At 44.8% G+C, this 27,071-nt stretch overlaps 1 protein-coding gene across 4 annotated transcripts in view; it reads right to left on the bottom strand.

The window, feature by feature from the left end:
- Window positions 1-27,071, bottom strand: part of LOC117357382 (bifunctional heparan sulfate N-deacetylase/N-sulfotransferase 3-like) — a 278,317-nt gene that overhangs the window by 79,686 nt on the left and 171,560 nt on the right. For all 4 annotated transcript variants that reach the window (XM_033937877.1, XM_033937894.1, XM_033937867.1 and 1 more), the window contains one exon: window positions 16,412-16,594. In XM_033937877.1, coding sequence (XP_033793768.1) covers window positions 16,412-16,594 — 183 coding nt within the window. The remainder of the gene's footprint in view (window positions 1-16,411; window positions 16,595-27,071) is intronic.

Here is a 27,071-nt window from a genome sequence, read left to right as displayed (position 1 = left end):
AATAGAGGACAGCCTCACCACAGTTGAAGTGAACTTGGATCAGATATACTATCAGATCGACAAACTTAAAAGTGACAAATCCCCTGGACCGGATGAAATTCACCCGAGAGTCTTGAAGGAATTGAAGGTTGAAATCGGAGAGTTATTGCAAAAACTTGCAAACCTGTCAATCAGAACTGGTCAGATACCAGACGACTGGAGGAAAGCGAACGTCACGCCAATTTTCAAAAAAGGATCGAGAGGAGAACCGGGCAACTATAGACCTGTGAGTCTTACATCTGTCCCCGGCAAGATGATTGAATCACTGATCAAGGATAGCATAGTTCAGCACTTGGACACACATGACTTGATGAAACCCAGTCAACATGGATTCAGGAAAGGGAAATCGTGTTTGACGAATTTACTCCAATTCTTTGAGACCGTGAACAAGCAAATTGATAGTGGAAAGCCGGTGGACATAATATACTTGGACTTCCAGAAAGCATTTGACAAAGTTCCACACGAAAGACTTCTCAGGAAACTACAAAGCCATGGCATAGAGGGAGATATACAAAGATGGATAGGCAAATGGCTGGATAACAGGAAGCAGAGAGTGGGCATAAATGGGAAGTTCTCCGACTGGGAGAAAGTGACTAGTGGTGTACCCCAGGGCTCGGTACTTGGGCCGATCCTTTTTAATATTTATATCAATGACCTGGAAAACGGAACATCCAGTGAGATCATCAAGTTTGCAGACGACACAAAACTCTGCCGGGCAATCAGATTGCAGGAGGACAGTGAGGAACTCCAGAGCGATTTGTGTCGGTTAGAAAAATGGGCGGAGAAATGGCAGATGAAGTTCAACGTGGAGAAATGCAAGGTAATGCATTTAGGCAGTAAAAATAAGGAATACGAGTACAGAATGTCAGGTGCAACTCTGGGAAAAAGTGAACAAGAAAGGGATCTGGGTGTACTGATAGATAGGACCCTGAAGCCGTCGGCACAATGCGCGGCAGCGGCAAATAAGGCAAATAGAATGTTGGGCATGATAAAGAAAGGAATCTCGAGTAGATCGGAGAAAGTTATAATGCCGCTTTATAGGGCAATGGTCAGACCCCACTTGGAATACTGCGTCCAACATTGGTCTTCCTACCTAAAGAAGGATATAAAACTGCTGGAGAGGGTGCAGAGACGAGCAACCAAACTAGTGAAGGGTATGGAGAAACTGGTATATGAGGATCGACTTAAAACACTGGGATTGTTCTCCCTTGAGAAAAGAAGACTGCGTGGGGATATGATCGAGACCTTCAAAATACTGAAAGGAATCGACAAAATAGAGCAGAGAAGATTATTTACATTGTCCAATTTGACACGGACAAGAGGACATGAAATGAAGCTAAGGGGGGACAGGTTCAGGACTAATGTCAGGAAGTTCTGCTTCACTCAGAGAGTGGTTGACACCTGGAATACTCTCCCAGGGGAGATTATTGCGGAATCGACAGTCCTAGGCTTCAAAAGCAAACTAGATGCATATCTCCTTGAGAGAGGCATATAAAGATATGGTTGGCTATAAAATAAATACTCACAAAAAATATTCCAGCATATATCCACTACTGTAGAGGAGTGAAGCACAAGATAGGATATGTATTTATAAATGGAGAAAAGACCTCAGTTTCTTCCAGGGAAAGGAAAATTCACCTGGAGGACCTCTATGTCTGCCGTATTCAACTTCAAGCAGCATAGGAAAAAACATCCCTGGTCAAAAACTCCATTATAGAATAATATCTGAAAAACTGCTAATATACAGTCCAGAAAATCACAAATCACTTATCTCTTCGATTCACTGTCCTCCAGGTGGGAATTGAATCCAAACAGTTCAATCGATTTCACCACATTAACTTTCTTCTAAACGTGGGAAAAGATATATTTGAGACTCCCGACAGGCCCTGTTTCGCTATTAGAACGCTGCATCAGGGGAGGTCTCTAAAACGATATAATATCACCATATAAGTATTCTTCAAGACATTTCAATGCACTAAAAAGAGTAACACAACTACTCACATTGAAATATTGAGCTACCGCTTCACAGATTCTCTTGGAAGAAATGGCGGCCCGGCGTTCCAGGTAGGGTTTAAAACGGAAGGTCATGCTGGTCATTGAACCAATCATCATAGAGGGGCGTAACTTCGTAGAAAAAAACTTCCTTTTAAATTTTTTTTAAAAAAGGCACGCCATTCTATTTTGGTGTTTAAACCTGTAGGTATGTATGATTTTAATTTAAACACCCATTTTTGTTCACATTGTCGTAGAAATGTTCGAAAGTCACCACCTTTTTTCAAAGGAGATAGCTTTTCAATAATCCAGCATTGCATTTCTGTAAAGGAATGATTGTGATCTAAACAATGCTGTACCATTGGTGCCTCTAATTTTCTACAGCTTAAGCAAGATCTATGCTCGATTATACGGGTCTTGAACACACGGAAAGTTACGCCCCTCTATGATGATTGGTTCAATGACCAGCATGACCTTCCGTTTTAAACCCTACCTGGAACGCCGGGCCGACATTTCTTCCAAGAGAATCTGTGAAGCGGTAGCTCAATATTTCAATGTGAGTAGTTGTGTTACTCTTTTTAGTGCATTGAAATGTCTTGAAGAATACTTATATGGTGATATTATATCGTTTTAGAGACCTCCCCTGATGCAGCGTTCTAATAGCGATGCAGCGTTCTAATAGCGAAACAGGGCCTGTCGGGAGTCTCAAATATATCTTTTCCCACGTTTAGAAGAAAGTTAATGTGGTGAAATCGATTGAACTGTTTGGATTCAATTCCCACCTGGAGGACAGTGAATCGAAGAGATAAGTGATTTGTGATTTTCTGGACTGTATATTAGCAGTTTTTCAGATATTATTCTATAATGGAGTTTTTGACCAGGGATGTTTTTTCCTATGCTGCTTGAAGTTGAATACGGCAGACATAGAGGTCCTCCAGGTGAATTTTCCTTTCCCTGGAAGAAACTGAGGTCTTTTCTCCATTTATAAATACATATCCTATCTTGTGCTTCACTCCTCTACAGTAGTGGATATATGCTGGAATATTTTTTGTGAGTATTTATTATATTCCTCTTGCAGTTTTGGATTATTTTGGCTATAAAATAAGCCAGGTGTATACCTAGCAGGGCCTCCGCGTGTGTGGATCGCCGGACTTGATGGACCGAAGGTCTGATCCGGAGATGGCGCTTCTTATGTTCTTATGATGGAAATGAGAAGAAGGGAGAGAGAGCAGAAGGCAGATGGATGTCAGTTGAGAGGGGATAGCAGTTGCTGAATGGAAGTGGGGAAAGAACACATACTGGATGGAAGGAGGAGATAAATAAAGGGGGAAGAAAATAGTAAGATAATGGAGGGGTGAGGGAAAGGGGTGACAAGCTGTGGGTAGACACAGTGAAAAGAGGGAAACAGGACTAAATAGTAAGAAAGAATTTAATTTAGATGGAGGCAGAAAATAGAGAAGGAAGACCAGAGAAGAAAAGGGAAGAGAGAGCAGAGAACGATATCAGATCTGAGTGGAGGAAATGAGAAGAGAGAGATGCAAAAAACCACAGGGGGGAGGGAAGGACAGAGATGCCAGACCATGAGGGAAACAGAAGGAAGATGATGGATGCCAGACCAAATTGGGGGGGGGGAGGGCAGGAGGAGAGATGGCAGGGAAAGACAGACAGTGAATGGAAGGGGCAGATGCTGGACTGAAGAGATAGAGAAGGTTATCATGCCGCTGTACTGGGCCATGGTACGCCCTCACCTGGAGTACTGCGTCCAGCACTAGTCACCATACATGAAGAAGGACACGGTACTACTCGAAAGGGTCCAGAGAAGAGCGACTAAAATGGTTAAGGGGCTGGAGGAATTGTCGTACAGCGAAAGATTAGAGAAACTGGGCCTCTTCTCCCTTGAGCAGAGGAGATTGATAGGTACAAGCTGTAGCTCTGGGTCTAGGGAGTGTAAGAGACAAGCGAAAAATACTAATGGTGGTCTAGTTGATATAGAGGGATTGTCCCCACTGAGATACAACAAGCACACAACATGGAGGGCTATGTACGTCAACGCCCACAGTCTGGGAAACAAGATCCTAGATTTGGAGATAGAAATGAGGAATGCCGACCTGGATGTGTTGGCGATATCTGAGACCTGGCTCACAGACTCCCACGCGTGGGACATGGTCATACCAGGTTACAACTTGCTTCGTCGGGACAGGGAGGGCAAAATGGGAGGTGGGGTAGCATTATATACTAAAGATGACATTAAGGTCACCAGAATCACAGATGTACAGTACACTGGGGAATCCCTTTGGGTAAATTTGGCCAGAGGGAAGGACAAATGCCTATATCTTGGCGTGGTATACAGACCCCCAAAACATCAAGAAGACCTAGATTTGGAATTAATCGGAGATATAGAGAATATCACCTTGCGGGGGGACACAGTATTGGTAGGTGACTTCAACATGCCCGATGTGGATTGGGTCACGCTTTCCTCTGCTTCCGGCAGCAGCAGGAAGCTATTAAACTCTTTGAATGGAGCAGGACTCAGGCAACTGGTAATTGAGCCAACAAGGGATCAGGCAATTTTGGACCTGGTACTTACCAACGGAGAAAGTATCACAGAGGTCTCGGTGGGTGAAACTTTGGCCTCCAGTGACCACAATATGATTTGGTTCAATCTCAGGAAAGGTTTCATGAAATCTACCACATTGACCAAGGTTCTCAAGTTCAAGGACACAAATTTCCAGGACATGGGAGACTTCGTTCACCAGGCGCTACAAACCCAAGCAGATACCGACAGCGTGGAAGAAATGTGGTCAACTTTGAAAACCACCATACAGGAAGCAACAAACCGCTATGTTAAATCAGTAAGCAAACGAAGTAGGAACAACAAGCCACAGTGGTTCTCTATGGAGATCTCAGACCTCATCAAAGAGAAGAAAAAAGCATTCATCTCTTACAAACAATCAGGGACACAGGACTCCAGAGTAGATTATCTGACCAAATCAAGAGCCGTCAAAGCGGCAGTTAGAGAGGCCAAATTCCGCATGGAGGAGTCTCTAGCAAAGAATATCCAGAAGGGAGATAAATCCTTCTTCAGGTATATTAGTGACAGGAAAAAGAACTCAGGCGGGATAGTACGACTCAGAAAACCAGACGGAGACCATGTGGAGACGGACTCGGAAAAGGCCCAACTGTTAAATGAATACTTCTGTTCAGTCTTCACCCGCGAGGTGCCGGGAATCGGCCCTCAACCACATACAAGGATTAAATCAGTAGACCCGTTTAGTAATTTCAAATTTACACCCAGCAGCGTCTACTGCGAGCTGTCAAAAATCAAGGTCAACAAGGCAATGGGGCCTGACAACCTACACCCTAGGGTACTCAGGGAGTTGGGAGATGTCTTGGCGGAACCACTATCCGCGCTCTTTAATCTCTCCCTTAGTACAGGTAACGTCCCGATGGACTGGAAGACGGCTAACGTCATTCCACTACACAAGAAAGGCTCCAGGGTGGATATGGCAAACTACAGACCAGTGAGTCTCACTTCAATAGTGAGCAAACTAATGGAAACCCTAATCAAACACCAAATGGATAGGATCATGGACGAGGAGAATCTGCGGGATCCCCGCCAACATGGATTTACTAAGGGGAGATCGTGCCAATCCAACCTGATCGGCTTCTTTGACTGGGTGACGAGGAAGCTGGATGTTGGTGAGTCCCTGGACATCGTCTATCTGGATTTCAGCAAAGCATTTGATAGCGTGCCACACCGCAGGTTGCTGAACAAGATGAGTTCTTTAGGTTTGGGCGACACTTTAACAAAATGGGTTGGGAACTGGCTTGGAGGTAGGCTTCAGAGGGTGATGGTGAATGGCACTCCCTCCGAGATGTCGGAGGTGATAAGTGGAGTGCCACAGGGCTCCGTCCTAGGCCCGATCTTGTTCAACATCTATATAAGAGACCTGACAGAAGGGCTTCGAGGTAAAATAACATTGTTTGCCGATGATGCCAAACTGTGCAATGTAGTGAGCAAAAGCACAACAGACAAAAAAGCAATGACAGACGATATGGTGCATGACTTACTTCTGCTGGAGCACTGGTCTAGGTCCTGGCAACTCAGTTTCAATGCCAAAAAATGCAAAGTCATGCACCTGGGAAGCCAGAATCCATGCAAGATCTACACCCTAAATGGCGAGATCCTGACAAGAACTGTAGCAGAAAGAGACTTGGGAGTGATTGTCAGGGAAGACATGAAGTCGGCAAACCAAGTGGAGCAAGCTTCATCCAAAGCAAGGCAAATCATAGGTTGCATACGCAGGAGTTTCATCAGCCGTAAACCTGAAGTCATTATGCCACTATATAGATCCATGGTGAGACCGCACCTGGAGTACTGTGTGCAATTCTGGAGGCCGCATTACCGCAAGGATGTGCTGAGACTGGAGTCGGTCCAGAGAATGGCCACCAGGATGGTCTCGGGACTCAGGGAGCTCCCGTACGAGGAGCGGTTGGGGAATTTGCAGCTCTACTCACTCGAGGAGCGTCGAGAGAGGGGAGACATGATCGAGACATTCAAATATCTCACGGGCCGCATCAAGGTGGAAGAAGACATCTTCTTCTTCAAGGGTCCCGCGGCAACAAGGGGGCATTCGTGGAAAATCAGGGGCGGGAAACTGCACAGTGACACTAGGAAGTTCTTCTTCACTGAAAGGGTGGTTGATCGCTGGAATAGTCTTCCACTTCGGGTTATTGAGGCCACCAGTGTGGCGGATTTTAAGGCCAGATGGGATAGACATGTGGGATCTATCCGCAAAGATAGATAGTGAGGATCACTGGGGTGGGCAGACTTGATGGGCCTTGGCCCTTATCTGCCGTCTATTTCTATGTTTCTATGTTTCTATGTTTCTATGACATGATAGAAACATTCAAGGTACTGAAGGGAATAGACTTAGTAGCTAAGGACAGGTTGTTCACCCTCTGCAAGGCAGGGAAAACGAGAAGCACTCTCTAAAGTTGAAAGGGGATAGATTCCGTACAAACGTAAGGAAGTTCTGTGGTAGAAAGCTGGAATGCTCTTCCAGAGGCTGTTATAGGGGAAAACACCCTCCAAGGATTCAAGACAAAGTTAGACAAGTTCCTGCTGAACAAGAACGTGCGCTGGTAGGGCTAGTCTCAATTAGGGTGCTGGTCTAAGACCAGAGGGCCGCCGCGTGAGCGGACTGCTGGTCATGATGGACCTCTGGTCTGACCCAGCAGTGGCAATTCTTATGTTCTTATGTTCTTAGGGCAGACACTGGCTGGAAGAGAGTGAAAAGGCAATGAAAGCAGAAACCAGAGATGACAAAAGGTAGAAAAAAATAATTTTATTTCTATCTTGTGATTCAAATATATCAGATTTGAAATATGTATCTTGCTAGACATAACTGGGGAGTGCAAAGCCCAGGCACTGCTTCTTTAGCTTCCAGCTGGCTTAGGGCTCTCTCTGACCAGGGGGCAGTTGCCCTAGTTCCACTCCCCTAACACCATTCCTGTCATGTGTGACTGTGGTATTCTGTTACATGATATTTGTGTAGCATTCTGTAATATTTTAGCTTATTCATTTTTCTAGTAGAGGGGATATATGTGAAGGGGAGGGGAGACAGGGGTTTTGTTGATCTTTGCCCTGTATTATTTGTATTTATAAAATGACAATTGTATAGAATATTGTTTCTTTTTATACTTTAATAAAATATGTTCAATATAAAATCATAACTATTTGAGGCTTGTGCGGATGGGATCAGATGGTTTGTGGGACCAACCTCGTGGGGACGGGGCGGCGATGGTTTTTTAAAAAAAATTTCAGTCTTAGTAGTTTGCCGGTCCACGAAATAATTATTTTATTTCCGCCGGTCCATAGGTGTAAAAAGGTTGAAGAACACTGCTCTAGTCCTACCACCTCTATTTTTCTGAAAGAGGTTTATTTGAATATTAATACCTTTTATATACTTAAAGGTCTGGTTCATATCACCTCTCTCTCCTCGTATTTCCATCGTATAGATATTCAAAACCTCCAGCCTCTTCTCATACATCTCAGGGGAGGGGAACACATCTTAGGGGGAAACTTAGCAAGTAAAATGAATAATTACTAAATTGTTGGTTCAACATTACCTTAATAATGAATGTGGCTGTTGGGCAGACTGGATGGACCTTTCAGGTCTTTATCTGCCGTCAATTGCTACGTACGTGACTATGTTACTATATCTTATGGCACAAAGTTAGTACCATTTTCGCTGTGTTCCTATGAACCACCTCAAGTCTTTTTACATCCTTGTAGAAATCCAGCCTTCAAAACTGGACACAGTAATCCAAGTGGGGCCTCACCAACGACTTGTACAGGGTCATCAACACCTCCTTTCATCTGCTGGTTACGCCTTTCTCTATGCAGCCTAGCATCCTTCTGACTACAGCCACCGCCTTGTCACATTGTTTCAACGCCTTGAAATCTTCAGACACAATTAGCCCAAGGTCTTTCTCCTGACCCGTGTATGTCAGTTTCTCACCCCCAGCACATATTGTTCTCTTTGATTTCTACACCTCAAGTGCATCACTTTGCACATTTTTGCATTAAATTTTAGCTGCCACAAGTCTTACATCTTCCTCTCTCCAAGACCTTGTTTAGCATATGGGTCTATATGCTTCATCTTTCCAGACTGGCCTAAGGTCCAAATTCTATAAATGGCACCTACTGCTAGATGCCTTAGGCACCTAATTAATTTTTTTTTAATTGGTTCAGTCAGTACTGTTAATTGATCAGCCCCATTAACAACCAATTGAAAATAGATTTTAAAATAATTTTTTAGTAGGCACCTAACTTGGTAAGTGCCTACCCAAAAAGTGGATGTGGTTAGGGGAGGCGTTTGGGTGTGGAATGAGTTAGGGGGCCGGTATTTTAGTCCAAGAAAACCCTGGCCTAATATAGTGCCATCGACTCGTGTTTGAGTCCTAGTGACTTGATGAATTACAGATCTAAAAGTAAATCAGTTTTGTGCTAGTGTAGTATGGTCCTCCAGCGTCATTCCCATGGTTGTTTTCAATGTGTTCAGGTCGCTCTTCGCCTGGTTCTTTTGATCTTCCAAAACATCATATGACCTTTCTCTTCTGTCGGTGTGACCAAAATAAGACATATGGACTTCAAGTGACATAGCTGGTTTGATCTCTTCCAGAATCAATTTGTTAGTTCTTCTGGGGGTCCACGGCACACCTAAAATCCTGCTCCAGCACCAAAACTCAAATGAGCCGATCTTCTTTCTGTCTTGTTTCCGTAGTGTCTAATCAACTGGTACCTAAGTTGCAGAAGCCTAGTGCTGCCTAAGATGATTTTGGTGCCGCTTGGTGTGATTCTATAAATGGCACTGAACTTTGAATGACAGGTGGTAGGTGCCATTTTCCAAGGCAAAATCCCCTCCAAAACCACTTCTACCTATAATCTCTATGATCACAACTCATCCCCTGACTGTTCCGAAACAAGGGAACCAGCTCCAAAACACTCCCATATACTATGCCCTAAAGAGGCCTGGATTAATACTACATAGGATCCTTGTGAAACATACATTTGAACTTACGAATATAAGAATAGCCAATGTAAGCCTGTTCTCACGGTGGCCATTCCAGGTCCCTAGCACCTGGCCAAAACCCAAGGAGTAGCAACATTCAATGCTACCGATCCAGACCAAGCAGTGGCTTCCTCCATGTCTTTCTCAATAACAGACTATGGACTTTTCCTCTAGGAACTTGTCCAAACCTTTCTTAAAACCAGATATGCTATCCACTCTTACCACATTCTCTGGCAACGCGTTCCAGAGCTTAACTATTCTCTGAGTGAAAAAAAAATGTCCTCCTATTAGTTTTAAAAGTATTTCCCTGTAACTTCATCTTGTGTCCCCTAATCTTTGTAATTTTTGACGGAGCAAAAAATCGATCCATTTGTACTCGTTCTACTCCGCTCAGAATTTTGTAGACTTCAATCATATCTTCCCTCAGCCGTTTCTTTTCCAAGCTGAAGAGCCCTAACCGTTTTAGTATTTCCTCATACGAGAGGTATTCCATCCCCTTTACCATCTTGGTCGCTCTTCTTTGAACCTTTTCTAGTGTCACTATATCTTTCTTGAGATAAGAAGGCCAGAATTGAACACAATACTCCAAATGAGGTTGCACCATGGAGCGATACAGGGGCATTATAATATTCTTAGTCTTGATAACCATCCCTTTTAAAATAATTCCTAGCATCCTGTTTGCCGTTGCACATTGGGCAAAATTTTTCATTGTATTGTCTATGATGATACCCAGATCTTTTTCCTGGGCACTAATCCCCAAGGTGGATCCTAACATCCAGTAACCGTGATTCAGGTTATTCTGCCCAATGTGCATCACTTTGCATTTGTCCACATTAAATTTCATCTGCCACTTGGACGCCCAGTCTTCCAATTTCCTAAGGTCCACCTGCAATTTTTCACAATCCGCATGCGTTGTAACAACTTTGAACAGTTTAGTGTCATCTGCAAATTTAATCACCTCACTTGTCGTTTCAATTTCCAGATCATTTATAAATAAGTTAAATAGCACCGGTCCCAGTACAGACCCCTGCGGCACTCCACAGTTTACTCTCCTCCATTGAGAAAAATGACCATTTACCTCTCCCATGACACTTTAATTTTCTCAGGACCTCTCGTGAAGAACTTTATCAAAAGCTTTCTGAAAATCTAGATGCACTATATCAACTGGCTCGCCTTTATCCATATGTTTATTCACACCTTCAAAGAAGTCAAACAAATTTGTGAGGCAAGATCTCCTTCGGCTGAACCCATGCTGACTCCGTCTAATTAAATCATGTTTGTCTAAGAGTTCCACAATTTCATTTTTTATAATTGTTTATACCATTTTGCCCAGCATTGAAGTGAGTCTTACAAGTCTGTAATTTCCCAGATTTCCCCTGGAGCCCTTTCTAAAAATCAGCATAACATTGGCCACCCTCTAGTCTTCAGGTACTACAGACGATTTTAACGACAGGTTACAGATCACTAACAGCAGGTCAGCAATTTCATGTTTGAGTTCTTTTAGTACCCTGGAATGTATGCCATCCGGTCCTGGCAATTCCTTAACCAGCAGCAGCAGCAGCAGTAAACTTCAAATCAGGGATGTGCTCCCTCCAGTGGGTGTTTAGTTTCTGGCCAGCTCCCCTGTAGCAGTTTTTCCGCTCAAAGACACAGCCGTCAGCTCCTCGCTTGATCCGCGGCTGCATCGGAAGTGTTCCCTCTGATGTCACAACGTCAGAGAGAAGGCTTCCGACGCAGCCGCAGATCCCATGAGGTGTCGACGCCCATGTCGTTGAATGTAAAACCTGCTGCAGCAAGGAACCGGCCAGAAATGCTGTTGCTGCACAGGGCAGGGAAGAGAAATGTTGCTGCTGCACAGGGAAGGGAGGGGGGAGAAATGCTGCTGCTGCACAGGGAAGGGGGGAGAGAAATGCTGCTGCTACACAGGGAAGGGAAGGGGGGAGAGAGAAATGCTGCTGCTGTAGCACCCAATTGGGGAGACATAGGGAAGAAGGGAGAAGGAAGACAAGGGGAAAGCCAACAGTCGACCAAGCGTTGACGATTCGGAAGAAGATATCCCGTGAAGATACCGAGGGGAAAAAGGCTGGGAAGAAACAATGGACAAATTACAGGAGTCGACTAACCCAGAAGAGGAGGTTAGAAGGATTGTAACAAAAGAGAAGAAACTAAAGACCGAAGCATTGGGAAAGGAAATGAAGACAAGAAAATACCAGGATCTAAATTGCATATATACTAATCCAAGGAGCCTAAGAAACAAAATGGGGGAATTAGAAGCCATGGCCAATGCAGAGGACATAGACATCATTGGAGTCTCTGAAATGTGGTAGAATGAAGAAAACAAATGGGATACAGCACTGCCGGGGTACAAGCTCTATCGCTAGGACAGGTCAGAACAGAAAGGAGGTGGAATAGCCCTATACATAAAAGAAAGCATACGACAAAAATGGACACAGCAGAGATGACCAACAAGTTGGAATCACTATGGGTTAAAATACCGGGATGGAAAGGGCCTGAAATAAAGATGGACCTATACTATCGTCCACCCGGGCAAACCGGAGATATCGATGAAGAAATGGAAGCCGAGATGAAGCGAGAATGCAAAAGCAGTAACACGGTTATTATGGGAGACTTCAACTACCCCGGGATAGACTGGAGTCTTGGAAGCTCAAAATGCGCTAGGGAGACAGAATTCCTGGAGGCCATACAAGATTGTTTCATGGAGCAGCTTGTTAGAGAAACAACGAGAGGAAATGCCACTCTGGATCTAATCCTAAATGAGTTAAGGGGACCTGCAAAGGAAATAGAGGTAGTGGGACCGTTGGGAAACAGCTATCATAACATGATCAAGTTCAAGGTTGAGATAGGAATACCGAAAGGAAAGAGAACCATAGCGACAACTTTCAACTTCAGGAAAGGAAACTACGAAGCAATGAGGGAAATGGTAAGGAAGAAACTTAGGAACACTTCCAAAAAATGGCAAACGGTAGAACATGCCTGGTCTTTTCTCAAGAACACGGTGAGCGAGGCGCAAAATCTGTATATCCCCAGATTCAGAAAGGGGTGCAAAAAGAATCGAACAAAAGACCCGGCGTGGATAACTAAAATAGTGAAGGAAGCGATAGGCAATAAGAAAAATTCATTCAGGAAATGGAAAAAGGACAAAACTGAGGGGAACTGGAAAGAGCACAGGAAGTATCAAAAAGAATGTTACTGAGTGGTTCGAAAAGCCAAAAGAGAGTATGAAGAGAGGCTAGCCAGGGAAGCATGAAATTTCACACCGTTCTTTAGATATGTTAAAGGGAAGCAACCAGCTAGGGAGGAGGTGGGATCGCTGGACGACGGAGACAGGAAGGGAGTGGTGAAGGAGGAGAAAGAAGTGGCAGAAAGACTTAACATGTTCTTTTCGTCTGTATTCACGAAGACACATCCAACATACCGGAACCTGAGCAATTCTTCAATGGAAATTAAGCAGAAAAATTAACATCCATGGAAGTGAGCCTTGAAGTTGTACGCAGGCAGATAGAAAAACTAAAAACTGACAAATCCCCGGGTCCGGATGGAATCCATCCAAGGGTTCTGAAGGAATTAAAGGAGGAGATAGCGGAACTACTGCAGCAAATTTGCAATCTATCCCTGAAAACAGGCATGATCCCGGAGGACTGGAAGATAGCCAATGTTACTCCCATCTTTATGTTTAAATGTGTTTATTCAATTTCAACGTGCAGAAAACAACAACAACCATAGTAAAAACAATGCAAAATACAGACATATTTGCACAATATCCAAATTGCCCCTCCCAACCCCCACCCCCTAACAAAAACCCAAACAGAAAATCCCTGGAGAGAAGAAAGTGCAGAATAAATCAATTAGGAGTTCAAAAGTCTATTCCAGGCCACCGAGGTAAGGGTCATCCAAAATCGCTCCCAAATCACAGTAAATCTGCGCCCCGGTCCCGATTCGAGATCAATGAAATGTCTACGTTCCAAGGAGGCCTGGATGTTATGCCCATCTTTAAAAAGGGATCAAGAAGTGACCCGGGAAACTACAGTCCGGTGAGTCTGACCTCGGTTCCGGGGAAAATGGCGGAAGCACTGATAAAAGAAAACATCGATGAACATTTTGAAAGAAACAAACTTCTGATAACCAGCCAACATGGTTTCTTCAAGGGGAGATCGTGCCTAACGAACTTATTGCACTTCTTCGAAGGAATTAACAAACGGATGGACAAAGGAGAGCCCATAGACATCATATATCTAGATTTCCAAAAAGCCTTTGACAAGGTGCCCCATGAACGCCTACTCCGGAAACTGAAGAACCATGGGGTGGAAGGAGACGTACATAGATGGATCAGAAACTGGTTGGCGGGTAGGAAACAGAGGGTAGGAGTGAAGGGCCACTACTCGGACTGGAGGAGGGTCACAAGTGGGGTCCCGCAGGACTCGATGCTCGGGCCGCTGCTATTTAATATATTCATAAATGATCTAGAAACAGAGACGAAGTGCGAAATAATAAAATTTGCAGACGACACCAAACTATTTAGTGGAGCTCGGACAAAACCTTCACCTTCCAGGCCGCCAAACTAAACCCATGGATAGCCCAATTAATCCTCAATGCTCCCACCTACCTCAGTTTTAGAAAATTACTCAAAACACACCTCTTCCAAGGCCAGGACACTTAATTGCCTCCCCCTCAAAGAACCTAACCTCCTCCCGCCCTTTATTATGCCTCCACCCCCCTCCTGATCCACTCTTTCCTGCCCCCCAACCTCATCAACTTCGTTGCCTGCAACTTTGTTCAATTAATACTTAACTGTATGTAACTATGTTCAAATTAATGTGAACCGCCTAGAACTCACTGAGTATGGCGGTATACAAAAATAAAGTTATTATTATTATTATTAAAGAGGACTGCGAAGAATTGCAAAGGGACTTGAACAAACTAGGGGAATGGGCGACGAGATGGCAGATGAAGTTCAACATTGAGAAATGTAAAGTATTACATATGGGAAACAGAAACCCGAGGTACAACTATACGATGGGAGGGATGTTATTAAATGAGAGTACCCAATAAAGGGACTTGGGGGTAATGGTGGACATGATAATGAAGCCGACGGCACAGTGCGCAGCGGCCACTAAGAAGGCAAACAGAATGCTAGGCATAATCAAGAAGGGTATTACAACCAGAACGAAAGAAGTTATCCTGCAATTGTATCGGGCGATGGTGCGTCCGCATCTGGAGTACCACGTCCAATATTGGTCGCCGTACCTTAAGAAGGACATGGCGTTACTCGAGAGGGTTCAGAGGAGAACGACGCGTCTGATAAAGGGGATGGAAAACCTTTCATATGCTGAGAGATTGGAGAAACTGGATCTCTTTTCCCTGGAGAAGAGGAGACTTAGAGGGGTTATGATAGAGACTTACAAGATCATGAAGGTCATAGAGAGAGTAGAGAGGGACAGATTCTTCAAACTTTCGAATAATAAAAGAACAAGAGGGCATTCAGAAAAGTTGAAAGGGGACAGATTCAAAATGAATGCTAGGAAGTTCTTCTTTACCCAATGTGTGGTGGACACCTGGAATGCGCTTCCAGAGAGCATAATAGGGCAGAGTACGGTACTGGGGTTCAAGAAAGGATTGGACAATTTCCTGCTAGAAAAGGGGATAGAGGATATAGATAGAGGGTTACTGCACAGGTCCTGGACCTGTTGGGCCGCCGCGTGAGCGGACTGCTGGATACGATGGACTTCAGGTCTGACCCAGCAGAGGCATTGCTTATGTTCTTATGTTATGAGAGGAACCAGAGATGCTAAGTCCATGGGAAGGAGGGAAAGGGAAGGAGGGAAAGGAAAGGAGATTCAAGACTATGGAGGGGGAGAGAGAAATGCCATGGCTTGGGGGGGAGGGAAGGAGATGGATGCCAGACCAATGAGGGTGAAGGGAGATATGGAAGGGGGAGGCATAAAGTTTCTGAAAGGGGAATAGAAGGAGAGAAGATGCCCTATAGAAGGGGCAGAGAGAGGGTAGACGGAGGATGAAAGGAAGAGAGTGACAAGAAGATGAGGAAAGCAGAAACTAGAGAAGACAAGGTAGAAAAAAATTCTATTTATTTATTTTTTTGCTTTAGGAGAGATGCATCGCTGTTTCTGTGGTGTTGCATTGTATGTAGAGCCCAGCTTCTTGGTGGTTCAATTTAACCTTTGTCTATGTATTTCTATTTTATCCCCCCTTTTACAAAACCGTAGAGCATTTTTTAGCGCCGGCCGTGGTGGTAACAAGTCTGATGCCCAGAATTCTATGACAGTTGGAGCTGTTACCAACGTGGCTAAAAATCACACTACAGTTTTTTTGAAAGGGGGAGGGGTTAGTTTGTGATTACATATTCCATACTGGGTGAAGATGTTTTCTGTGTTCTGTGTGTTTGAAAGGCATGGTTCTCTGTTAGCATTGACTGTGCAGGATTGATCTGTATTCGTCTGGCTTGTTTAGTTTTACAATGGGTGTATTGATGTACTGCTCACTGCAGTATGTACGATGCTACGTTTTCCTAGGTACTCATGTGTGACGTGTGGATTGTTACTAAAATCATGTTTTTCATACAGATGGGGGGGTGTCAAAAAATGATGGGTCCTCATGAAGAATGCAGAAGGGGCCACCTATCAATCCTCCCCTGCCAGCATTCATTCTCGTGTGTCATAATGGAAGGCTAGGTTATTTCTAAGTGGTTTCACAAATTATCAGAACACTCTGCATGCTAATTAATCCCTTGCTATGGAGAAAAATCACCTGTCGATTCCTTCACTTACCTGCCAGAGAGGGTCCTTCTGCTCTGGGAAGATCTCAAAGTACTTTTGTGCCAGTAGAGCTGGGGGCAGCGTCTGCAGCTTAAGATGAGTCCAGCGCTGGACAAAGTTGGCCAGATGAAGGAAAGTGTACAAGCCCAGGCGGTCATTCCCGTAGTTAGATAAATGGGTCATGAAGATGCTGACCTTGCAAGAAACAGGAGTGGGAAAGTACAGTCAGTTCTTCCTGGAGGCCATTTTGAGGCTCAGACTATTTTAATTCTAAAAGGGAAGAAGTTTTAAGACATGGAGAAAGAGGAAGAATGGCAGGTTTTGTAAGCTGGACCTCATAGGACAGGTCCTACTACTCTCCTGGTAATTTCTGATGGCTCATTGTACAGACAAGTGCAACATACACAAGAAATGGAGAAACAGTCCAAGCCACTGAGTGGCAAAGACAATAGTAACATATGCAGCTGAATATCACTGTATCAGGTTTTTTTTAGGTTTCAAATAAGTTTTATTGAAAAATTATGTCACTTATAAACAGCAAGATATTCACATCAACATTAACACTCAAACCCATCCCTCACCCTCCCAACTCTGCAATATGTTGTACAGTAACTCTTCAGTACAATGCTCAAGAACACAATAAATTAAAGCCTCCCTCCCTCCCTCCTCTCCCCCACCCCAGGGCCAGTGTTACTAGCACAAACCGAAGGACCAATTTGCAGACCAGATTTGCAGTCGAGGGAGGTCTGCTGTCTCCCTGGAGCCAGGATCCGCGACATCACCACCAGTATAGACAAACTTCTGAAACCTACTGACCATTTCCCTATGTTTCTCATTCATGTAGGTACCAACGATACTGCCAGAAGCACATCAGACAGCATCCCTAAAGACTTCGAGGCCCTGGGAAGGAAACTAAAGCAGACAGGAGCACAGGTGGTCTTCTCATCAATTCTCCCGGTAAGAGACAAAGGCAGAGACAGGGAAGAGCGCATCCATAGGACCAACGAGTGGCTTCGAGAATGGTGTTTAGAGACGAACTTTGGATTCCTAGACCACGGAGCGGCGCTACAAGGACTACAGGGACCTGACGGACTTCACCTAACAAAGAGAGGCAAGAAAGTTTTTGGACATCGACTAGCACATCTACTTCGGAAGGCTTTAAACTAGGTAAGTTGGGGGAGGGTTCACACATACATACCAGAGAAGTAAGGATCCATCCTGGAGAAACAAATAAAACCCACACTTCTGAGCCTAAGGTAAGTACCCATAGCATACACAAAAAAACAAGAGCCACACTAACGGGGATAGGCATATCATCACAAATTTGGAGAGCAATGTATATTAATGCACACAGCTTGGGCAACAAAATCCTGGAACTAGAAACAGAAATAAGGGATGCTGACCTTGACATAGTAGCGATATCCGAGACCTGGTTCACAGACTCACATGGGTGGGATATGGTTATACCAGGCTACAATCTACTTCGTCGGGACAGAGAGGGCAAATTAGGAGGGGGGGTAGCACTATACACTAAGGATAATATCAAAACTACCAGGATCACAGAGGTTAGATACACAGGGGAATCACTTTGGGTAAACCTTGCCAGAGGGAACGAAAAATGCCTTTACCTCGGTGTGGTGTACAGGCCTCCGAGACAAAAGGAAGACAAAGACAAAGAATTGATTGAGGACATAGAGAACATCACTTTGCGTGGTGACACAGTACTGTTAGGCGACTTCAACATGCCAGATGCTGACTGGAACACCCTCTCAGCAACTACGAGCGGTAGCAAAAGAATAGTAACCTCCATTAAGGGTGCACAACTAAAACAAATGGTATTAGAGCCCACCAGAGAAAAAGCAATACTTGACCTGGTACTCACAAATGGAGACAGTGTCTCGGAAGTATCAGTGGGAGACACGCTGGCCTCCAGTGACCACAACATGGTATGGCTCAACCTCAGAAAAGGCTTCTCTAAATCAAACACAGCAACGAGGGTCCTCAACTTTAGGGAGGCAGATTTCGACCACATGAGAGACTTTGTCCATCAAGAGCTGCAAAACCATGCAGAAACTGACAATCCAGAAACTATGTGGTCAAATCTAAAATCCATCCTGAACGAAGCATCTAGCCGCTACGTAAAAACAGTAAGCAAACGCCGGAGAAACAAAAAAACCTCAATGGTTCAACAAGGAAATTTCGGACCTCATTAAAATGAAAAAAGAAACATTTATCAACTACAAACATCTTGGGAAAAGGGAGGCAAAAGAAGACTATCTGGCCAGATCTAAGGCTGTCAAAAAGGCAGTCAGGGAAGCCAAACTTTGAACAGAGGAAGATCTAGCACGGAACATTAAAAAAGGGGACAAATCCTTCTTTAGGTACATTAGCGACAGGAAGAGAAACAAAAATGGAATAGAACGCCTTAGGCAATCAGATGGAAACTACGCAGAATCTGATACTACCAAGGCAGAACTGCTAAACGAATACTTCTGCTCAGTATTCACCTGTGAAGCACCGGGAGATGGTCCACAACTACAAATAAGAGACAGCCAAAATGACCTGCTTCGCGATTACGAGTTTACACCTAGTAGCGTCTACCACGAACTTTCAAGACTCAAAGTGGACAAAGCCATGGGGCCAGACAATCTACACCCCAGGGTACTCAGAGAGCTGAGTGAAGTTCTGGCTGAACCACTATCCGTACTCTTCAATCTTTCCATGCGCACGGGAAAAGTACCCCTAGACTGGAAAACAGCTAACGTAATTCCACTCCACAAAAAGGGATGCAGAACAGAGACAGGAAATTACAGACCGGTGAGTCTTACATCCATAGTGTGCAAACTCATGGAAACACTGATCAAACAGGAACTTGACAAAATTCTAGACGAAGAAAGTTTACGTGATCCACATCAACACGGATTTACCAGGGGAAGGTCCTGCCAATCTAATCTGATTGACTTCTTTGATTGGGTGACCAGTCATCTGGATGCCGGTGAGTCCCTTGACGTGATATATTTGGACTTCAGCAAAGCTTTTGATAGCGTCCCACACCGCAGGCTGTTGAACAAACTAAAATCAATGGGATTAGGGGATACATTCACTACATGGGTAAAGGATTGGCTAGATGGTAGGCTTCAAAGGGTGATGGTAAACGGTATCCCCTCCAAAACGTCAGCAGTGATGAGTGGAGTACCTCAGGGCTCCGTCTTAGGGCCGATTCTATTCAATTTATTCATAGGAGATTTGACCCAAGGACTTAGAGGAAAAGTATCACTGTTTGCCGACGATGCCAAACTATGCAACATAGTTGGCAAAAGCAGTGTGCCTGACTTTATGACGCAGGACCTAAGACAGCTCGAGCAGTGGTCATCAACTTGGCAGCTAGGCTTCAATGCTAAAAAATGTAAAGTAATGCACCTAGGAAAAAAAAATCCACACAGAACTTACACACTAAATGGTGAAACCTTGTCCAGGACCACGATGGAACGTGATTTAGGAGTGATCATTAGCGACGATATGAAGGCTGCCAATCAAGTAGAGAAGGCTTCATCCAAGGCAAGACAAATGATGGGCTGTATCCGTAGGGGTTTTGTCAGCAGAAAACCTGAAGTAATAATGCCACTGTACAGATCCATGGTGAGACCTCATCTCGAGTATTGTGTTCAATTCTGGAGACCACACTACCGAAAAGATGTGTTGAGAATTGAGTCGGTTCAGCGAATGGCTACCAGGATGGTTTTGGGGCTCAGGGATCTCACGTATGAAGAAAGGTTAAAAAAACTGCGGATGTACTCATTGGAGGAGCGAAGACAGAGAGGAGACATGATTGAAACCTTTAAGTATATTACTGGGCGTATAGTGGTGAAAGATGATATCTTCAGTCTCACGGGGCCCTCGGTAACCAGAGGACACTCGCTGAAAATCAGGGGAGGGAAATTTCAGGGTGATGCTAGGAAGTACTTCTTCACCGAAAGGGTGGTCGATCATTGGAACGAGCTGCCTCAGCGGGTGATTGAGGCCAGCAGCGTGTTAGATTTCAAGAGGAAATGGGATATTCATGTGGGATCTATAGGAGAGTAAGAATCAGGGAGTGGGTCACTGGTATGGGCAGACTCGATGGGCTATGGCCCTTTTCTGCCGTCAATTTCTATGTTTCTATGTTTCTATGTTTCTAAACCAGGTAACATAGAAACATAGAAATAGACGGCAGATAAGGGCCACGGCCCATCTAGTCTGCCCACCCTAATGACCCTCCCCTACCTTTACTTAGCGAATAGAACCCACGTGTCGATCCCATTTGGCCTTAAAATCAGGCACGCTGCTGGCCTCAATCACCTGCAGTGGAAGACTATTCCAACGATCAACCACCCTTTCAGTGAAAAAGAATTTCCTGGTGTCACCTCGTAGTTTCCCGCCTCTGATTTTCCACGGATGCCCTCTTGTTGCCGTGGGTCCCTTGAAAAAGAAGATATCTTCTTCCGCTTCGATGCGGCCCGTGAGATACTTGAACGTCTCGATCATATCCCCCCCCTCTCTGCGCTCCTCGAGCGAGTATAGCTGCAGTTTGTCTAACCGTTCTTCGTACGGGAGATCTTTGAGTCCCGAGACCATCCGGGTGGCCATTCTCTGAACCGACTCCAATCTCAGCACATCTTTGCGTTAATGTGGCCTCCAGAATTGCACACAGTATTCCAGGTGGGGCCTCACCATGGATCTATACAATGGCATAATGACTTCCGGCTTACGGCTGACGAATCCCCTGCGTATGCAACCTAGGATCTGTCTTGCCTTGGATGAGGCCTGCTCCACCTGACTGGCAGCCTTCATGTCCTATCACCCCCAAGTCTCGTTCTGCTACCGTTCTTGTTAGGATCTCACCATTAAGGGTATAAGTCTTGTATGGATTATGGTTGCCTAGGTGCATGACTTTGCATTTTTTGGCATTGAAGCTAAGTTGCCAGGTCCTAGACCAGCGCTCCAGTAGGAGTAGGTCGTGCATCATGTTGTCGGGTATTGAATCTTCGTCCGTTGTGCATTTGTGCACTACATTACTTAGTTTGGCGTCATCAGCGAATAATGCTATTTTACCTCGAAGCCCTTCTGCCAAGTCTCTTATAAAGATGTTGAATAGGGTCGGGCCCAAGACCGAGCCCTGTGGCACTCCACTGATCACCTCCGTCATTTCTGAGGGGGTGCCGTTCACCACTACCCTTTGAAGCCTACCACTAAGCCAGTTCCTAACCCATTTCGTCAAAGTGTCACCTAATCCTATAGAATCCATCTTGCTCAGCAACCTGCGGTGTGGTACGCTATCGAATGCTTTGCTAAAGTCCAGGTACACGATGTCCAGGGACTCCCCAACATCCAGCTTCTCCGTCACCCAGTCAAAGAAGTTGATCAGGTTGGATTGGCATGATCTCCCCTTAGTAAATCCATGTTGACGGGGGTCCCGTAGATTTTCCTCATCCAGGATCTTATCCAATTGGTGTTTGATTAGAGTTTCCATTAGTTTGCTCACTATTGATGTTAGACTCACTGGTCTGTAGTTTGCTGTCTCCATCTTTGAGCCCTTCTTGTGGAGTGGAATGACGTTAGCCATCCTCCAGTCCAGCGGGACGCAGCCTGTACTAAGGGAGAGGTTGAAGAGCGCTGACAGTGGCTCCGCCAAAACATCACTCAACTCCCTAAGCACCCTGGGGTGTAAGTTGTCAGGCCCCATTGCTTTGTTAATCTTGAGTTTCGACAGCTCATCGTAGACACTGCTGGGCGTAAACTCAAAGTTACTAAACGGGTCAACTGAGTCAGCCCTTGTCTGTAGCTGAGGGCCAAGCCCCGGTGCTTCACGGGTGAAGACTGAGCTGAAGTATTCATTTAATAGTTGGGCTTTTTCGGAATCTTTTTCCACATAGTCTCCGTCTGGTTTCTTAAGACGTACAATCCCTCCTGAGTTTTTACTTCTGTCAATGATATACCTGAAGAAGGATTTATCTCTCTTCTGGATGTTCTTTGCCAGAGACTCCTCCATGTGGAATTTAGCCTCCCTGACTGCTGTTTTGACTGCTTTTGACTTGGTCAGGTAGTCTGCTCTAGAGTCCTGTTTCCCTGATTGTTTGTAAGAGATGAATGCTTTTTTCTTCTCCTTGACGAGGTCTGAGATCTCTGCAGTGAACCATTGCGGCTTGTTGTTTCTTTGCCGTTTACTTACTAATTTAACATAGCGGTTTGTCGCTTCTTGTATTGTGGCTTTCAAAGTCGACCACATTTCTTCCACGCTATCAGTTTTTGCTTGGCTTTGTACCGTCTGGTGAACAAAGGAACCCATGTCTTGGAAGTTTGTGTCCTTGAATTTGAGGACCTTGGTCAGCGTGGTAGATTTAGTGAAACCTTTCCTAAGATTGAACCATACCATGTTGTGGTCACTGGAGGCCAATGTGTTGCCCACCGAGACCTCTGTGACACTTTCTCCATTGGTAAGTAATAGGTCCAGTATTGCCTGATCCCTTGTTGGGTCCAACACCAGTTGCTTCAGACCAGCTCCCTTCATAGAGTTTAATAGCCTCCTGTTTCTGCCGGATTCAGAGGTTAGTGTATCCCAATCCACATCAGGCATGTTGAAGTCACCTAACAATACTGTGTCCCCACGTAAGGTGATATTTTCTATATCCCCGATTATTTCCATATCCAGGTCATCCTGTTGTCTTGGGGGTCTGTAAATTACACCAAGATACAAGCATTTGTCCTTCCCTCTGGCCAAATTAACCCAAAGGGATTCCCCAGTGTATTGGACATCTGAGATTCTTGTGACCTTAATGTCATCTTTAGTATATAATGCTACACCTCCTCCCAATCTGCCTTCTCTGTCCCGGCGAAGCAAGTTGTAACCCGGTATGACCATGTCCCACCCGTGGGAGTCTGTGAGCCAGGTCTCAGATATTGCCACCACATCCAGGTCGGCATTCCTTATTTCTGTTTCCAACTCCAGGATCTTGTTTCCCAAACTGTGTGCGTTGACGTACATAGCCTTCCATGTTGTATTTTTGTTATGTATCAGTGGGGATATACCTGCTTGAGCTACTTGAACACCTTCAGCATAATCTGCGTTATATATGTTCCCCCTAGACCTAACAATATTTGCGTTGTATATGTTCCCCCTGGACCCAGAACTACAATGTGTACTCCCCAAAGACCCAGAATTACAATGTGTACTCCCCTTAGACCTGGAATTACAATGTGGCCCATACTTATGATGTGAACCTACCACCGACTCGAAGGTGTGTGTACTCGCCCCTGACCCAGACTTTCAGTGACTGCTTACCACATCCTCAAAACAGTATTTGCAGTTTAGTTCGCCAGGTATGTTGTTTGTGTCTGTACCCTCCCCCGACTTACCTAGTTTAAAGTCCTGTGAAGTAGGCGGGCTAGACGGTGTCCAAGGACATTCTTCCCTCTTCTGGTCAGGTGTAAGCCGTCGTGTCCCTGCAATCCTTGCAAAGCTTCTCCATGGTGCAGGAACCCGAAGTTCATCTCCTTGCACCATCCTCGCAGCCAGTCGTTTGCCCTCTGTATTCGATCATCTCTGGCTCTGCCCTTGCCCCTCACAGGGAGAATCGAGGAGAAGACCACCTGCGCATTCATCCCCCTCAGCTTCTCCCCCAGGGCTCTGAAGTCCTCAGGTATGCTGTTCGTGGTGCTCCTGGCGGTGTTGTTGGTTCCGACGTGGATTAGAATCATGGGGAAGTGATCCCGGGGCTTGATGAGTCTGTCAAGGCAAGCGGTGACATCCCGGATCCTGGCCCCTGGCAAACAGCAGACCTCTCTTGATTGTAGGTCTGATCTGCAAATTGGTCCCTCGGTATGGACACAAGTCTAAACACATCAAAACAGAACATAGCATAGTAACATAGTAGATGACGGCAGATAAAGACCCGAATGGTCCATCCAGTCTGCCCAACCTGATTCAATTTACATTTTTTAATTTTTTTTCTTAGCTATTTCTGGGCAAGAATCCAAAGCTCTACCCGGTACAGTGCTTGGCTTCCAACTGCTGAAATCTCCATTAAAATCTACTCCAGCCCATCTACACCCTCCCAGCCACTGAAGCCCTCCCCAGCCCATCCCCCACCAAACGGCCATACACTGACACAGACCGTGCAAGTCTGCCCAATACTGGCCTTAGTTCAATATTTAATATTATCTAGATCCTCTGTGTTCATCCCCCGCTTCTTTGAACTCAGTCACAGTTTTACTCTCCACCACCTCTCTCGGGAGCGCATTCCAGGCATCCACTACCCTCTCCGTAAAGTAGAATTTCCTAACATTGCCCCTAAATATATCACCCCTCAACCTCAAATTATGTCCTCTGGTTTTACCATTTTTCTTTCTCTGGAAAAAATTTTGTTCTACATTAATACCCTTCAAGTATTTGAACGTCTGAATCATATCTCCCCTGTCTCTCCTTTCCTCTAGGGTATACATATTCAGGGCTTCCAGTCTCTCCTCATACGTCTTCTGGCACAAGCCTCCTATCATTTTCGTCGCCCTCCTCTGGATCGCCTGAAGTCTTCTTACATCTTTCGCCAGATATGGTCTCCAAAACTGAACACAATATTCCAAGTGGGGCCTCACCAATGACCTGTACAGGGGCATCAACACCTTCTTCCTTCTACTGACCACGCCTCTCTTTAAACAGCCCAGCATCCTTCTGGCAGCAGCCACTGCCTTGTCACAGTTTTTTCGCCTTTAGATCTTCAGACACTATAACCCCAAGGTTCCTCTCCCCATCCGTACATATCAGCTTCTCTCCTCCCAGCATATACGGTTCCTTCCTATTATTAATCCCCAAATGCATTACTCTGCATTTCTTTGCATTGAATTTTAGTTGCCAGGCATTAGACCATTCCTCTAACTTTTGCAGATCCTTTTTCATATTTTCCACTCCCTCTTCGGTGTCTACTCTGTTACAAATCTTGGTATCATCTGCAAAAAGGCACACTTTTCCTTCTAACCCTTCAGCAATGTCACTCACATACATATTGAACAGGATTGGCCCCAGCACCGAACCCTGAGGGACTCCATTAGTCACCTTTCCTTCCTTCGAGTGACTTCCATTAACCACCACCCTCTGGCGTCTGTCCGACAGCCAGTTTCTGACCCAGTTCACCACTTTGGGTCCTAACTTCAGCCCTTCAAGTTTGTTCAACAGCCTCCTATGAGAAACTGTATCAAAGGCTTTGCTGAAATCCAAGTAAATTACATCTAGCATATGTCCTCGATCCAGCTCTCTGGTCACCCAATCAAAAAATTCAATCAGGTTCATTTGGCACAATTTACCTTTTGTAAAGCCATGTTGCCTCGGATCCTGTAACCCATTAGATTCAAGGAAATACACTATCCTTTCTTTCAGCAACACTTCCATTATTTTTCCAACAACTGAAGTGAGGCTCACCGGCCTGTAGTTTCCTGCTTCATCCCTGTGACCACTTTTATGAATAGGGACCACATCCGCTCTCCTCCAATCCCCAGGAATCACTCCCGTCTCCAGAGATTTGTTGAACAAGTCTTTAATAGGACTCGCCAGAACCTCTCTGAGCTCCCTTAGAATCCTGGGATGGATCCCGTCTGGTCCCATCGCTTTGTCCACCTTCAGTTTTTCAAGTTGCTCATAAACACCCTCCTCCGTGAACGGCGCAGAATCTACTCCATTTTCTCGTGTAACTTTGCCAGACAATCTCGGTCCTTCTCCAGGATTTTCTTCTGTGAACACAGAACAGAAGTATTTGTTTAGCACATTTGCTTTCTCCTCATCACTCTCCACATATTGGTTCCCAGCATCTTTTAGCCTAGCAATTCCATTTTTTATCTTCCTCCTTTCACTGATGAATAAGGTGGATGAGGACACACCGTAATGTTTTTATTTGACAGAAATTGCCATACCAGATGCAATGTGTGACATGAAGTGTTGTATTGATGGAGGATGAAACCATTTGCCCATTTCTCCGGTCGCCTCATGTTAAAATCTGTTGATAAAATGTTTTGAACCATAAGAGATGTTCAGATCCTCCGACATTTCCCTAATAATCAGTCGCCTGTTTGATCAAATCATTTCGCTTACTCTTTTAGCATTCTCTTTGGGTTTCTGATGTTGAAAGACATCACGATATTTCCTCGTCTTCAGCCGATTCACAACCATTAAGAAATCACTCAAACCACATGTAAACTATCTTCATGGTCACCATAAACTAATTTTAACGTTTTGTGTGTTTCTTTAGCACTTTTTTTGCAGTTTGAAACAAAATTTCATATTTGTGATCCATGATTTATAGCACACTTTAAAACACTCAAAATATTGTGTGGTTGTGGCACCGAGGTACTCCCCTCTTCAAACCCAGCATGTACCCAAAAAGAGGGAGAAAAAGCCTCAGACTAATGTAGCAGTAGAGAACCAAAATGTACAAATCAAAACTGCTTTTGACACTTTCACTGGCAAAAAAACTCCCTCACAGAACAGCTCAGGGTTAGAAAAGGGCAAAGTCACCTGGAGGCGAAAGACAACTTGAGCTCCAACGCTGTCACATCTTCTCCACTCTTCCCAACAAGCGACCTGGCTCATCAGGGGAACAGAACAGCTCAGGTTTGAGAACAGCTGTGTTTCAAAACAGCTGAGCTGAGT

This window comes from Geotrypetes seraphini, chromosome 1 (genome assembly GCF_902459505.1).
Source record: "Geotrypetes seraphini chromosome 1, aGeoSer1.1, whole genome shotgun sequence".
Lineage (NCBI taxonomy): Eukaryota > Metazoa > Chordata > Amphibia > Gymnophiona > Dermophiidae > Geotrypetes > Geotrypetes seraphini.
This window is presented reverse-complemented; position numbering and strand designations above follow the sequence as displayed.